Source organism: Acanthaster planci, linkage group LG01, assembly GCF_054643075.1.
Source record: "Acanthaster planci isolate LZ-2023a linkage group LG01, COTS_SCS, whole genome shotgun sequence".
In the NCBI taxonomy this organism is placed as follows: domain Eukaryota; kingdom Metazoa; phylum Echinodermata; class Asteroidea; order Valvatida; family Acanthasteridae; genus Acanthaster; species Acanthaster planci.
Window position 1 is genome coordinate 19,658,754 of NC_141777.1, and position 17,006 is coordinate 19,675,759.

General features: G+C 44.0%; 1 protein-coding gene across 1 annotated transcript in view; it reads left to right on the forward strand.

Moving 5' to 3' along the window:
- LOC110982872 (inactive tyrosine-protein kinase 7-like) overlaps positions 1-17,006 on the forward strand; it is a 57,096-nt gene that overhangs the window by 32,264 nt on the left and 7,826 nt on the right. Inside the window, exons 3-12 of the mRNA XM_022241611.2 lie at positions 5,934-6,224; positions 8,194-8,362; positions 9,304-9,431; positions 10,135-10,425; positions 11,331-11,464; positions 12,624-12,759; positions 13,216-13,485; positions 14,946-15,215; positions 15,607-16,032; positions 16,451-16,683. Of these exons, the coding sequence (XP_022097303.2) occupies positions 5,934-6,224; positions 8,194-8,362; positions 9,304-9,431; positions 10,135-10,425; positions 11,331-11,464; positions 12,624-12,759; positions 13,216-13,485; positions 14,946-15,215; positions 15,607-16,032; positions 16,451-16,683 (2,348 nt within the window). The remainder of the gene's footprint in view (positions 1-5,933; positions 6,225-8,193; positions 8,363-9,303; positions 9,432-10,134; positions 10,426-11,330; positions 11,465-12,623; positions 12,760-13,215; positions 13,486-14,945; positions 15,216-15,606; positions 16,033-16,450; positions 16,684-17,006) is intronic.

The following is a 17,006-nucleotide window of genomic DNA, read 5'->3' on the forward strand; positions in this document are numbered from 1 at the left end:
CAACGGTCCCACCCAATTACTCTCAGCAATGTATCATTGTGACAGAAAAATAGCTTCATGTACATGTATGCATGCAGCTTCCTGTTTTGCAGATGTTTCTTTTTCTTTTTTTGTGTTTTTTGGGTTTTTTTTAATACAGAATAAGGACTGTTAACCATCAGTTTGCAGACGTGGATCCGGAGGTCAACTTGCAATGTATACAAGAATTGACCAGCCATAAAATGCCCTACCCCCACGTCCCAATTTTGATTGATGGGAAAAAACTTCTGCCCAGTTTTCCTCTTTCCTACAGATTCAGTTTGAATAAGCCCTTGTATTGTTATTTTTTTTTCCTAAGGAGAAACACAGCTGTGTGACTTTCAGGAGCGAGTGCTCTTTTAACACAGATAATGTTATGTGCGGAGTGAGTGGGTGGAGAAACAGTAAGAGAGCAGTATTGGTCACATGACATTGTGACTGCTAAACCTGCCTTTGGCTTAGTGGCTTTATTTTTTCAGTACCAGACATTTTCAGGGGGGGAAGGTGGAATACTGGCCCAAGTTTGGGAGTACATGTATGTAAAACTAGTGAATATCAGGTACCAGGGATGAGATTTCTCAGCTTTTTAGCTGATTTCAGCTTTTTTTGCTTTGGATTTCAGCTTTTTTCCCTCACTGGCTGTGTACAAAAGTATAGGAGATTTTCACAGTTCAGCCTTTTTATGCCTTTTTTCAGCTGTTTTCAGCTATTTTTATCATTGGCCAATCTCATCCCTGAGGTACGTACATGTATCTGAAATATAAACATGATTTAGAAACCATTACAATATCCTCTTCTTTCATGTGACTTTGTTTTCTGAGACTGGGTAGAGCCCCGCCGTTGCATCCATCAACTGTTCTTCCCACTAAATGGAAAATTCTTGCCGAGTCAAAACCTTGCATTGATCACAACAAGATCCTTGGCCAGCTACCGTATTATGCCGTTTGTAATTTTGAACCGGCAGAAATAGAGTCTTTCTTTGTGCTCATAGCCAAAACTTCCTTGGAAAGACTTTCATGTATGGAATTTTTGGGGTTTGGGCTTGGATATGGTACATGTGTACTGGCAATTTTGGCAAGTGCTCACATGCAGTCTTCAAAGAGTTTAGCTTTCTTTTGTGTGAACTGGTTGTTGATTAACTGGAATGTTGCTGAACTGCTGCATGATAATTGAACAATCAAGAAATCAAATAACAGATTAATTATTCTTGCACTACCCTTCAATTTGTGCTGTAATGCTAGCCGTAGTGCAGACAGTGTCTGGAGACTGTTGGTCGTTCCCTGTGATTCAAAGTGCGCATATCTTGAAGCATTGCTTCCATACTAGCAGACACCCTGTCTGCCTGCCCTGTGTAAACAGCTTCCCCACGATGAAAAGTCTGAATTCAGGGAATATCTGACTTGCAGTGTTTAATCTTCACCGATCAATCACCACACAATCGGTACATGCACAATGTTAGCATTCTTGGATGGATCTCTATGGGCTACATGTACAGGTATTGTACTAGCTCAAGCGAATGCATGATTTTGCCCCTCCTGCCTTTAATTGTTTTATACCAGTTCACATACTGTACATGTATGTGGTTTGAGTAAGCAGGGCAGATGTGAACTTTTGGGGCATTGGTTTTGAAATTTCAAAGTGGCATCTTGGATTCACAGTGTAGAGCCTGTACATGTTAATATGTGAACTTTGGGGCCTTGGTTTTGAAATTTCTAAGTCTCATCTCTGATCCATGGTTTGTGACCACACCAGTTGTCCAACTTGACAAATGACCACATACTGTACATGTAGACGCACCTGTAGGTACCGGTACTGTGTAAGCACTGATGCATTTTTGTGCATTTCTAGGGGCTGTTCAATTTCGGAGCTGTATGCATTTTGCAGAGAATTCTACATGTACTTGAGAAAAATGGTATAGTTTTGTTAAAAATTTTTTCGAAGGAAATGTTTTTATTTATTAATCCAATTGAGCACTTAACAGTTCTTTTGTACTGGGATCATTGCTTTTGAAATGCACGATTTGTATTGAGAATGGATGCACGTACGTGTACGTTAAGAACTCATGTACATGTATGTACAAAATGTTCGTCCACCCAGTGTGAAACCATTGCGTGCATGTGCACTACATGCCGTGTGCCGATATATTTATTTTATAATCAGTGTTTCTTGTTTCATTTCAATCAGATCCTTGGCTTGTAGCAGTTACACAGTGATGTTCTTGGTTTAGAAGCTGTTCAATCTGATTTGAAAACTCCCGACAAAAACAAGCAAAAAACCCCCTGAAATGTAAAAATACCGTGCACGTATATATGTACCTGTAGCTTTGAAACAATCAACTGCAGAGAAGGTAATAGAATGTGAAGTGGGCGGAACTTTTGAGACTCACATTTGATTTTCCTTTGCAACTGCAAAACGTGCACGTGTACGTACATTTCCACATATCAGATGGATGCACTTTCAAAGTCTCTGAGTGGCTTCGACAACCCCACACTGAATGGCAGTACATGCATATGCTTTATTAGTAGAGCTGAAAAGTGCTAAAAGAAGTGGTTGCTGAGTTTCATCACACGATGTTAGATGCAGTAAATGGGTGCATTCAAGTGAACTGGCATCTGTACTTTTTTTCTTGATTAAACCCTTGGAGCACTAGACCTCCCACACGTCTGCACTGAACGTGATGAGCATCAGTGCAAATGTCATCGAGCGGTTGTGAGCATTCATGCGTGTGTTACACTTTTCTGTCAAATCCATCAAATTTCCAGATGCCATGTTCCATATATATTTGTTTGCCGACATTTTGCTTGCACCTTGCACATGTGCAGTAGTGTAACTGTCCACAGTTTAACTGTGCACACAGTTTATGTGCAGCCGAGATTTCATCTCTATGTGCACAAATATTGAGCACACGTAAATTTGAAATTTGTTCTCAGTTGTCAGTTTGAGAGCAACACATCCCATTACAGTGTGCATACTTTTCTACACATACGTAGTGTACGTATATATACATGTGTGTAAAACTTGACTACATTAATGTACATGTACATATAGACTTGAACAGTAGACCTTTCACCCTCATGTTATCAGGAAATTCTTTCTTTGTGTATGGTACAGAATTGTCTTCAATATACGTGCAGAAGTCAATCACTGGTATGTTACTTGACATATACGATTACATGTACATGCGTGTGTACTTGTAAATGTCCTGGTGTGTACACTGTAAATAATGTAGATACATACATGTACATACATGTACATGTATTTTGTACATGTAGAGAGAATGTGATGTTGTGTACTACAGTGGACCTTATTTATGAAGTTAAAAGCATCAATGAAAGAAAGAAATGAAATTTTCTTTCAAATTACATATTTGTGATACAGCACACATGTACATGTACCGGTACTTCAGTGTTTTACTCCAGACTCAGAAAAATTGAAAGGGAGGCTTGGAACTCGCATGAATTTTAAACTACTTGTAGTCTGATACCATCCCATCCACTAGTTAACTACGTGTATTTATAATGATTCGATGAACAAGATCAAAAATGGCCTCCTCAGGAACAAGATCCATTGTAGTGCAGTGCATTCTGTGCAGATACGGTATACATTCCGTACATGTACTGTACTTGTACGTGAACATGTACATGCAGGTTGTAAAAATAGCGGTATGTAAGACACATTAGTGATACACGTAGGACATCACATTGAATTAAGAAATAAATTTGTTGAGTATTAGATGCCATCAAAGGAAAAGAAAGAAATAAGTTCAGATTTCATTTCAATCTTGCCATGTCCAGGAGGCATGGGCGGACGGCTGGGCACAATGTTATTCTTGCCTGCACATACAAGTCACGTACCTGCTTCACCCGATTTGTCGGTATTGCGCGCATATATATTTCTCTTTTGTACACGTCGCTTTTTTTTTTCCCCTATTCTCGCCAGCGGCTGGCATGTGGGATAATTTTACATGTGCACCATGAAAATCAAGTTCAGCACAATTTGGAAAAGCGATTCCTGTTTTTTAATTAAATTAACCTGCCCTGGGGGGGGGCAACTTCTGCCAAAGATTTTCTGTCTTCGGCTGAAGGTAAGAGTGTGTTTTCACTGCTCAGTTCATGTGTGTGGAATTTTCATCTGCAAGGGCTTAATTCCATATGCACATATGCATGTACAGGACATGTACATGCAGTTGAGTCATCGCTTGTACCTCAGCACTCACTGTAGGTGGGCAAGCTGATTTTGTATGGTTCAGGTTCTCATGCCAACTCCTGACCCTAGCCACATTGGGGATAATGGGTACGATTAAGGTCATAATGTAGTCTCTAATGTGTCATATTTGATACGGGCTGGTATCAGCAATGGGTTTTTTTGCTGTTACCAGTTCAGTAAGTGAGAGGGATTCCTTCCTCCATGGCAGTACCGATATTTGAAGTATGTGGCAAAAACAGCAGGATTGAATTGAAATATGGTGGGCAAATTTGACATTTTTGTGTGCACCTTTACAAGCAAGAGTCCATAGATGGTGTTTGTTCAGTGAACAAAATTAATTGGCTGGCATTAAGAAGACAGTTGAGAAAGACAACTACTACAAACACTGTGTACGTGCAATGTGAACGTTAACATTGCTAAATATTGCTTATAGCCATCATTGAGAAGTACATATGTGTAGGTGTCAAAGTTGCAGTCATCATTTGTGAAGAGAAGACATGGCTGCAAAAGTTTGCAAAATTCCTGGCATACTTTCTGGAGGCAAAAACAGAACACTCTTCACGGATTTATTTGCACCTTTGCCGCATATATACTTCCTGAAATGCATGATGTTACTACCCAAACAGGAGGGAATGGAAATGATCTTCAGCTGCTTATTAGTGGAAATTTATGTGAGGGAATATTAATTTTGAAGTGTAATCAAAACAGACATTGCGCAAAATCCTCCCGGGGCGATTTATGAGGGCCAGCTCAGCAGGCCTGATTTACTGCATTTGGTGTGGTTGTAAATTGAACATAATCGCCCGGGCAACCTGAATTATGGCTGACGATCCAGTGGAGCGTGCTCAGACTGTTACTCTAGCAGATGTTACTCTGGCAGATGCCAGGGACATTATCAGCCAAGTGCTGATGTCGTTGTCAAATGTTGCAGGAAGTCGTTGAATGTTAAAGACTGCTAGGTATTTCTGTCGGTATGACCGTTGGGACCAGTGATCTCTCCTCTGAGAATTCCTTTGTTGTGTGAACTTTATCCTACGTGTGCATGTACATGCATGTGTTTACCCAAGCCATGCTGAACCCAACAGGATCCAACGAAGTGTTCCTGCTGTTGTGTGTTTGACTTAGCAGGCTTCACACATAACAGCTCTTGGATGTTGTTGGGTTCAGCAGGGTGGCAGCAAAATTAATGGAAGGGTTAATACTTGCTACATGTATGTGCTGTACCTGCACATGTACATGTATGGGTGTCCATGTACTGTTGGGGATAAGAAACTTGACGAAATTGAGCACGTTTGTGAATTAATCAGAACCCAGTTTTTAGAAATCAAACCCTGTTCATGCCATCTGCCCTTCAGATTTATTCTCAATGCAGATCAGTTTCTGTCAAACTGTGTGATTTACATGTACAAATTATTAGACGTATACATGCTGGTACTCAATTTCATCACCGGAAGTTTACGTGCACAATTTTCATTTCGTCAGAATGACTGGCACATATGTAAATATGCATGTTTGAGAATCTGTTTCTCTGATCTGTGCACACGACTTGCCTGTTGTACAGTGTAAGCGGGGTTTCAGTGTGCAACTGTGAAATCCAAGTCTTGGTTAAGTGTTAAAGTTCAGCTCAACTTTCATTGAGTGAAACCTACTAGTAGAATTCCATCGGTGGTTTTCAAATTTTTTTTTTTGGTCTTCTCCTTTGCCTGCAGGGATACAGCCATCAGCCAAAGTCACCTTAAAATCACCGTCCTCACTGGACCAGATTGAGGAGGGCAGCCGTGTCACCCTCAACTGCAAAGTGGAAGGCAACCCGGCCCCGGACATCGTCTGGTTCCGGGACAAGGCGCGGCTGGCGCCAGACGAGAACGTGGAGTTGACACGCAGCCGGCTGCGGTTGCGCAGCGCAAGGGTGGAAGACAGCGGTGTCTACTCCTGCCGGGGACAGAACAGGGCTGGGGAGGCTTGGAGCTCGGGGGGAAATCTCACCCTCACCATTTTAGGTAAAAGAAAGACTAGAGAATTCCATTCTATTGGGAGACTGTTGTTTGCATCATGCTTGAGCTAATGAGGGTATGCTGAAATTTATTCAAACGACAGCAGTGGACTGGTCACTTGGGACCGGTACGTTCCCCGCCATCAAGCATCTCAAAGGTCCCTTGTAGATGGTTTCATTCATTAATTTATATGTAGCTGGACTGATTCACTCTTCCTCTGTTGTTTGTAGTCCAAAACCTTGAGGTCTGCATGCAATGTAAATCACATTTGGCATGGTTAGGGTTGATTTAAACCGAGTTGCCCGAACCCTTCAATATGCACGTGCAGCTCTGTGAAAGTCTTGCAGTGTTTTGACAGCTTGAACGACTTGACTGCCCAGCGGTTGTTACATTGGTAGGGTATTAGCTTTGCCAAAGTCTTTGTGCCATTTGTTTTTTCTGTTTGTTGGATTTGGAGGTCTGGAAAAACTTCTGAGCCACAATGCACTCCATGTTACAACTGTGGAGGTGAATCTGAAGTGGGAAAAAGTTGAACCATCCATCGTTGTACCAGTTCATGTACCTCTCTGCCTTTCTAGCGCATATGCGTGTACATGTACAGTAACGAGACACATCCCATGTTAAACTCAATTCTCTGATGGATTTTTTGGGGGGGGAGTTGAGAAGAGGTTGAGGCAATTGACATGCAAAAGAAATGTACGTTTATGAGTTGCATTTGACAGCCATACCACCGACAGTGAACTGACAGTCACACCTGCCGTCCATGTGTCGTGTCGAGCTGTGTGACAACTGGTGAGCAGTGAAGCAGTCCCGCTCGTCATTTTGTTGGCTTTTTTTGTTTTTTTCATCATCTGTAATTCACCATGGGCAAGATGGGAAGTGAATCACGCTCGGTAGCACTGAGGAAACGCACCCTCCAAGTGCTTTTTGGAGTGTTTTTGGCCGAGCAGCTGCTGTGAGCTTATTTGCCAGTATACCTGTCACTGCAGTGGAGCCTTCCACAGGGGGGCTGAGTTGAACGGACTCCCTATCTGAAGAGAATTTCATCAAGCAGGCTTGGCATGTACATGTCTGAGTGCCCGTGTCCACAAGACCCTTCCTCTTAATTTGATTTGATACATACAATGTACCGGGTACATGGAAATGACAGAGAATGGGTATTTCAGATGATACAGTGTACAGGCAGGCTCCTCGTCCATGGAGCAAGGGCAAAGTTCATACCTACATTTTTGTCCCTAAATCTGGGGACTTGTCCGGGATACTTTAATGAAATGGAGGCAGTGCGAAATGTTATGCATTAGAAACCTCTTATGCAAAGATGCAATCTGCACTAAGTTGCCCTGTCAGTCAAAATCAGTCAAATGACACGTCTACCGGGTATGTACTGTAGAAGGAGAATTGGATGGAATTTTTGACTGCCTGTGACCGTTAACAGCAAAAGAGGGTTTTAACGAACAATTTTCATGGGGCTGGTCATTAAGCCTAACAGTCCTCAATCCTCCATTTTCAATATGATTTTCCATACACGCTAGGGGATTAGGGTTAAGCCTATCCTCGTCCTGGGCACTTACAGTATTGTATGCGTTCATATGGCTCCATTAGTAACTTAGCTACTGTGTGCATAGCAAGTTATCAAATGGGCCCCATCACAAGATATCACTTTTCACAAGGAACATGCAGGTTTAAAAAACGATCTGCGAGAAGTCACACACAGGATTCTTGGAAATGCCTAGTGATGTCCTGACTCATGTTTGTTGTATGTTGTGGCCACCACAGAGTGAAATCACATCTCCATTTTGTTCGCTTACTCTTTTATTACATGTAATCTTCCCTTTTTTTTAAATCCTATTTTGACAAAAATTGTCAGAGACAGAACTTTTCTCTGGTTATAACAGAGAATGGGCTTCTTTGGAGTACTTTTTCTGTTTCTCCTATCTATACTCACACATGCCTTCCATCTTCTTCATCCCTACAGATGCCGATTTTCCCATCAACGAAGAGGCACCGGAGGATGTGTTGGGGGTTGTTGGGCAGTCGGCCGAGTTCCACTGTGCCTTCCAGGGCAACCCGGACCCAGTAATCGACTGGTACTTTCGCTGGTCGGAGGAGGGCACCAACGTGGTGCACATGGCAAATGGGACCAGGTTAGTCCAGCTCCTGTGCATAGATGTTAGAAGCCCAAGGCAAAGTGTGCTTGTCACTGGCAGGGTAAAGCCACATCTGAATCTCTAGGCTACAAATTTCAATTGCACCCTGTCTAGTAGAAATGCATTAACCCTAACTGCCCTAAATACTACAAAGTATTACATAGTAGTAAAAGTTAGTTGGTAGTCGTCGCTGTCGCTTGTAAGATGACATTACCTTATTGTTCTCTGAAGCCATGAAATAATATAACAATAATAATAACAATAGACAAGAACAATACAAGACAATGTACCATACAGTGCTCTGGCACTATTAATGCACAACTTTATTGTTCTCTGTACGAGTAACAAGGGAGGGTGCCCTAGCCAGAAGTAGTGATTTGTAGCGCTAGGTCCTTCAGGCTCAGACTACTGCTTAGTATTTTGTAGTACTGAGTACTGCAAGCCAAATTTTATGCAGAACTGTGAGGGTTAAGCTTTCAGCCAGTAGGTTTTATAGGCGTGCATGTTGTGTGCAGTTGTATCCCAGTAATTTGGACACAGCATGTGCTTGGACATGTACATTGGCGTGATCGATGCCCGTACTGTGGTGCTTGGACATGTGTATACTTGATCATGCACAGGTTAATCACAGACTTTTTATGGTCGTGATCAATTCAACAAATATGCAGCAGTTGGTACATGTGAGTTTACATGTAGTTTAATTTCAGAGGTTTTTGATGTTCAGTTTTGATACGTGTTCTGGTTGGCTTTCACATGTATTATGCAAAAACAATCCAGGTTTCCTTGTCGTGTTATTTCCATTGGGTCAGTTTCTGCCAATATGGCGTATTCTACAATAAATAGGACAGAAACATTCCTTGTTAGTTGCTCTCGGGAAAAAGTTCTTGATTCGCTTCTTTCCCCCCCCCCATCTCCCTTGCCTGTACTCTCTCTCACAGCACCAAGATCTTCCGGAATGGAACTTTGGTCATCAACAATATAACGTTGATGGATGAAGGGACTTACATCTGCATCGGTAGGAATGACGTCGGGGAGGCTGATGTTGAGGCCCAGCTGGTCGTTGCAAGTAAGACGCCTCTTTTGTTTAAATTTAAATACGATGATTGTGTCCTTCACCAACGTAATACTGGGAACACTCTGTGCTCACTACCTTCTCCAGGAGCTGGAGAAAATAAACTGATTCAAAATTCCAAATTGCTCAAGTGTTGCTACTGGATTGTGGGATTTTTGCTTTGGGAGAAAAGCGGCTGGTTCACATAATGAGCCTCACGCTGGACCAAGACAGGGTGCAATTTTCGTAGCAATGGAGGTTCCTTTGGTCGGAGGTGCACTTCACTGGTTCATGAATGACCATGAAATGCACGCCTCGTGGTCGCATCGCTACTAACAAAATGAAATCCTCCCTACCAGCATGGCTCTTTTCAACCAGTGAGGGAGTGCTTCTGCTTGAGGCGGATGCATGCATGTCCTCGGGGCACATGACAACTCAATTTGCATTCTGTAGTCTAATCAAAAAGAAGTTTTTAGTTATAAAAGTCTTCTAAGACTAAAGCTGTCAAACATGTTATCGGAATTGTTTACTGAAATCAAGACAAGAATTGTCATTGCATTGTTTCCCACATTAATTTTGGACACAGACTTTGAGTTCTTTATCACAGCAGGAAGATTTTCAAATCTTATTGTGCTCATACACTGCTGAGATAAGGATCTTGCTTATTGTGACACAAAAGCAGTAAGCAGTTATTTCAAACTTATCCTCTGATTTGCAGAAGTGGAAGATCTGCCTGTCCTGGGATCACGGATTGTGCCTGATGGCGAGCCCCTGTCGGTCAACTGCACCTACCCGTACGGCACCACAGGGGGTGTGCCAGCACCCCAGCTCGGCTGGCTGGACCAGCTGGGCCGCCCCCTCAGCAGCAACCCTCAGGATCGAGTGCACACTGAGGGCGGGACGCTGCTGGTGTTCCGGCGGCTGCAGGCCAGGGACAACGGCAACTATACCTGCAAAGCCTCCAACATCGCTGGGGAGAAGACGCGGCAGCTGGGCGTCGTCGTTGCAAGTAAGCATTGGATCGGAAGTGGGAAAGAGGCTGAGATTTATTTACTGTTAGGGTTCCGAGGGTCATGGAAAATATGGAAAAACAATGCTGGGGAAAAAAATCATCCTGGAAAATCATGGAAAATAGGGGGAGAAGGGTGTTCCAGAATCTTGTTTTCAGAGGAAAGAGCCATGGAAGACAAGGTCATACAAAGGTTATTTGTGATGGGACGCTTGTGATGCAATTGCGGAATGCTGATACATTTACAGGCTCTCTATGTCAGTCTATCATAGAGGCTATGAGTTCATAGAGTAGTGGCTTCCATTCACAGTACCAAGCAAGTTTTCTCTGTCAAATGGCTTTACATGTAAATGTCATGGAAATTGTCATATTTTAATCCTGGGAAAAGCCGTGGAAGTTGGTTGTAGATTTCTGTGGGAATCCTGACTCTGCCTTCCTATCTTTGGTATTTTTTTCAGTATCACTCGTAACTCTTTTGTTAACAGTACATCTGTATTTGTAGGCACGGGGGATATAATTTCTCATAATGTTTTTTCAGAGATTTCCTGATTTTGATTTTAAATATTCAGGATTTTTGTAGGGTTTATTATTCAGGATTGCTACTTTTTTTGTTTTACCGTACACCAAAAAGACAAGTCCAACATTCACACAGTTTTAGGGATCTCCCGCAGTTAGCTTCATGTAGGTATATTAAAAGTCCTGAAAGGCAGTGATTTGGTGTTGTTGTCTTTCACATCCCCATTTGTTAGATGTTTTGTTGGTTTGTTTTCATCTTTTAATTTCGCCCCGAGGGAAAAACCACTGGATGGACATTCAAGGGTTCGAAATTTCAAAGTAGCTTCCCAAAGCCCAACATGCCTTTGTTGGGACCTCTCTCTTACACTTGTGAACATTTCTAACCACAGCTGTCCCAGAATTCACGACGAGGCCCCTGGATACAGCAGCCAAGGAGATGTCGGATGCCTGGTTGCACTGCCAGGCGGACGGCAATCCCAAGCCGCGGATCACATGGCAGGGGGATGGCAACAGCCAGCTGCAGGTAGGTGGGCCTGTTGTCAAATTGCCGGTTTTTGGCAAGTCGCTAACGCGGGTAGCGGCCCGTTGGTCAGGTGTGTTTTTAGAGTTGCAGTCACGGTTGCCAAGCCATGGTGCATGTGTCTTTAAGTCAAGCATTAGGCCTTTCTTTCAGAATTATTGATTCTGAAGTCACCCTTATAATTGCCTGCAAGTCAAATTCAGTCATCGATCCTCCATTTTGAATATAATTTTGTTCAAATACCCTTGAGGTGAAGCGAATTTGGACAGCATGTGAACCAGTGTGGTAGTACTTGCATCCATGTGAGTACATTGTTTCTGGTACTCATACTCATGAAGGTTTACTCATTCCTCATTCATACTTGCAAGAAAAACTTCCTTGTGTTTGTACTCGCACTCATGCAGAACTTCTTGTACTCCTACTCATAGAAATGTGTACTCGACTATAAGGTTGCAACCAACAATCACTTCGTGCACATTTTCCATATTTGTTTCGATCGTAATTTCCGTTATTTCCTGCAGCATTCATCCGTGAATGTATTAAGGCTGCAGTTGCTAATATTCTCTTGTGCCATGATAAGAAAAGTCTGAACTGTGTGGTGCCCAGATCTCCCAAGTTTATATTCAAACATACCTTGACTTCCAGTCCCAGTTGATGGCCAGAATGGGAAAAATGGTAAAGCGTGTAAGAATGGCTGTATGACACTATTATTTATCACCTTTGATGTGAAAAATAATACTTGAAAAATACCGTAGGCACCAGTGTCATCATTTTGGCCAGAGAAGTGAGAGTTTGTCAAAACTTTATGTCGAAAATGAACACAGAAATCCATGCTAAAGAGAATGTATGTAAGCAGAATTATTTCTATGCAATAAACCTATTGTGTTTACTTTCCAGCACTTTTGAGAAATCTTTTCTTTCTTTTATACTGCGTTTAACAAACAACTTATCTCAAAACGTATGAAAAGTGCCATTCGTACCATCCTCTGGTACTGCTTTGATACTTTTACTTTTGAAAATGTACATGTACTCCTATTCATGTCATACTTGTATATGTATACTCCTAGAAATGTACTCCATTACAACACTGATGTCAACCCCCACCATAAAAGAGACATGTTAAGGATCGCCAAGCCTAAGTTCTCGGGTTTTTCTTTTTCAGGACCGTAGATTCCTCACCTTGGACAATGGAACTCTGCACATCAGAAACCTGATGATGAGTGACGAAGGAGGTTATGTCTGTCAAGTTTCCACAATTGCTGGCACTGATGCTGCTAAAGTCACACTAAGAGTTATACGTAAGTATTACCATCAGAGACCAAACGGTCGCCGCCACTGGATCTCAAATGAATGCAGCCTGGCACCAGTATCTTGATTTGAAAGTGCTAGTGTCTGTTATGGACTGTTGTCAAATCTTTGTCTTTTTTCATATATTTGGGAATGGTTTGTCGAATTAGCATATCAAATGGGCACTAATTGTAATATGCAGATTTTGAACATTATAGGGAGACCAAAATAGTAATTTTCTTTTTGGAGTGCCAGTGTATGATAAGTTTATCCAGCACAGGTTTCTGAGCAAGAAGTGGAAAGGATGTCAGAAATGTTTGAGTCTGTTATATGCTCTTGTTGCTTTTGCTGTGAAGAGTTGAGACTTAAACTGAAGGAGCAGAAATTGCAGGATTTTACATTTTTCCCTTCCCTTTTCTTGTCCACTCCCCTTTTCCTGTCCACTTCCCGTCTCTTCCCCCCCCCAGCGGTCTTGAAGTTCTCCCCAGCCCCCAACAGCAAGCCCCTGGAGCTGGGCGAAGACTCCAAGATCATCTGCCGGGCCTCAGCCAGCACCCCGCCCATCATCCGCTGGTTCAAGCTGCCGAGCCCCTCGACCCCTTGGGACGCCCACATCAACGAGACGGACGGCAAGCTCAGCTTCCACCCGGCTAAGAAGTCGGACAGCGGCCGGTACATGTGCGTGGCCACGGCCGGTGATGAGGTCATCAACACCACTGTCACCATTGACGTCTTTGGTGAGCATTCCTCATCCGTGTGCAGTATGAATCCCATGACAGGCAATAATATGGCAATCAGAATAGGCTTGTGCGGTACTCCCGGTTCCAAGTGAAACCTCGGTTCCCCCAAAATATCGGAATCGGCGGCTCTGCTTTTGTGAAGAATTGGATACCCACCATTGGCAGTTCCACATTCAAAGAGCCAACTCCAAACATCAAATCCGAGTCCCAGTCACCGCTCAGCGCACGTGAGTGACAGCTCCAAACATTGAATCCGAGTCACCGCTCCTGCATGTATACGTATAGCATGCTGTACATTTAGCAGGGCACCTTTCCACACATGGGAAAATGCGTACAAAAATGAACTGTAAAATACCCTTGTGTCAGGGTACCAAACCACATTGGTTATTGCACGCACGGCACTGCGAAGCTTTTACGGCCAGAAGCCATGAAGCTCGATAACTGTTTTACGTGTGGCTGCCGCTTCAACATTGGTGAGTTTTGCCTGGTACTTGCGTGTGATGTGTTGTACTTTCCCTGTATACATGTATGACACCAGGCAAAATCGTCAAGTGGGTAAGAAATAGCCTAGCCGTTGCCCGAACTTATGCACCAGAGTCTGAATCTCTTACTGTCCAGCGAGGGCATCGGTTCTCAACTTCTCACTTCAGAGCATGGACCCGTGCAATGGCATGGCCTACAAGATAGTGGACGTATCAGAGTTTTTGATGCGCCCACCTCGGACGAATGACCAGTTTGTGCATGGTCCATGGCCATTTACAATACATTGGCACATGTTCCATAAATACGCGTGATCCAGTCCATACATGTACATGAAGTTCCACTGCATGGTCGACGATTCCATTTACTATTATGGGTAAAGTTTCAATTCAATGAGACATATGGTTTTGATGCTATGGTCCTGTGAAGTTCACGACCTCAGACAGGACGGTGCATGTGTATCGAGCACGCAGTGGAAAAAGAATGTGTTTTGGCTGACTTATCTCGGGAATAGCACATCCGGTTTTCAAAAAATTGGTGCCAAAAGGACAGCAAGATGTTACTTAAAGAGTCCTCAAGGCTGTGCACATGAAATAAATGGGCTACAACGATATTAGAGAGAATTTAGGGGGCGGAGTGGATTCTGTCCCCCTCCTAGGGTTAAAGAACATCCACATGTTTGTAGAGCCTCCGTAATAACTTCATCTCTTCAGATTACCGTAAAGTATGTTTCCATTCCATATCAGTGCCTGTGCAAAGTCCCTTCAAGATGCAGAAATAATTGGATTCCCGTGTCCCCGTAGCATAACGGAAGTTTGCTGCAAGCATTTGGTGATATCAAATTCACTTTGCCTTTGCATTTACCTCAAGTACCATCCAGCCTTGAGCCAGCATACACACTCGTATGTGGCCTTCGCTCAAATGAGCAAAGCTCTTTTATCACCCAAGCTATTTTATTTCTCTCTATCACACTACAGTACGTCCAAGATTCACCATCGTCCCCAGCAACGCGACTGGCTATGAGGGCTACTCGCTGACCATAGACTGCCAGGCCACAGGCGACCCATTTCCGAGGATCAGCTGGATGGGCATCTCTCCAGCTAAGGTGGAGTCCCCTCACATGGTCAAGCTGGACAACGGCTCACTCTTCATCAAACAGGTCAAGGCATCCGATGCCGGCAATTACCAGTGCTTAGCTGGCAGTGACGCAGGGCTGAGCAGTGCTGAGATTACACTGATAGTCAGGAGTAAGTCCCTTTTAAAGTCTAGTGAAATGCTATTTGAACATTAACACTAGCAGTAGATATCATGAAACTTGATATAACCTTACACCGCAAGGAAGCTTAAGGCAGCCAATTTTTGCCATCGTTGTGCAGTGTACTTGTGGTCATTTACAAGCACGGCTTTCACAGGGGCTACTTCATTACAATTCCTGTAAAAGTTAGTAAACAAGTTTTGGATTAGCTTCGCCACCTTTTCTGAAAAGTTTGTGTCTCTGTCACTGCACGAGGCAAAGCTTGAAGATCTCTCATAAGAACGTTGACTCCCCTTTCAGAATAAAGCCATGATACTGGGATTCCATGTTTTGAGACATTTCCTAATTTTTGCCCTTACGTATTGGCTTGTACTCCTTCACAGAGGGAACTCCCCCAGGCTCCACCCCGTTCACCCCGCAGCTGATGCACCGCACCATTGCCATCGCTGTGGGCTGCGCCGTGGCCTACATCATCCTGGTGGTGGGCCTGATGTGGTGGTGCCGGCAGCGCCGGCGCAAACAGCGCCGCCTGATGAAAGAGGAGGCGTTGGCGGCTGAAGCTGCAGCAGCCCTGAACCCCGGGGCGGGGGCCGTGCCGGGGCCGGACGGTGAAGTGGCCAAGCTGAACGGCAGCCTTCCCCACCCGCCCTCGGCCAATTCGTACCGGGATGAGGAGCCCAAGGTGGCCGGGATGAGTAACGGGGACATGGCCATGGGTCCGCTGGTCAAGGCCGCAGCTGGTGGGCGAAGAGGCAGCTATGACAAGTTGCAGTTCCCTCGCCACGACCTACAAACCCTAGTGGTCATCGGTGAGACCTTTCAGACATGGCCATGATATTGCACCTAAATTAATAGGATTCCATTCAAGCAATTGAAAATATGGCAGACCTGCACTTGTGTGTACAGATCCTGCGTTACCTGCAGTGCATCATGGGAAAATAGTAGCATCCCTTTGTAGACAGTTGCAACTTTTTTCCGCTAGTGTTTGGTTTTCAAACTGGACAGAAAGAAATGGCCACTTGAGGAACTTTTTGTATGCAGTGATTTAAACTATCAGTCCCCGTAACACCCACAACTGTCCTGCCTGTTATTCCCTGTACTGTCTCAAACAGTCTCAGCCGTTTGTGTTCATTTTGGAATACATCAGTGAATAAAAAGGTTATCCAAGTGCCTACATGTTTAAAGTGGTAGCAGCTGATCATACAGCTCTTCGTTGAATTCCTGCAGGCCACGGGGTGTACGGTGAGGTGTTCCTGGCCCGGGCGGCCGGCATCACAGAAGGCGTGGAGGCCACCACCGTCATGGTCAAGGCCCTGCAGACCAAGAGCGAGAGCCAGCAGCTGGACTTCCGTCGGGAGATGGACATGCTGTGCAAGCTGAGCCACGACAATGTGGTCAAACTCCTTGGCATGTGCCGGGAGGCTGAGCCCCAGCTCATGATCACCGAGTACTTGGAGTGGGTGAGTGACCACCTCCCTGTACTGTCCTGTCCTCTCTTGTCCTGTTTTGTCCTGTCTCATCTTTCCAGTCTGGTCCTGTCCTGTCCTTTCCTGTCACATCCTGTCCCGTCTGGTGCTGTCCTGTCCTGTCTGGTCCTATGGTGGGTGACTCTTGGCCAACTACTAGCCAAGGAAACGTATCTGTTGACATCACTGTGGGTTATCCTTGAGTGGGGAGTTTGGGATGGCCGACACTAACACTTGAATTTTATCTGACCTGCTAATGCTTCACAGACCTTAGATATTTAATGCCCAGCCTTCTGGCGTCACCTACTGCACATGTT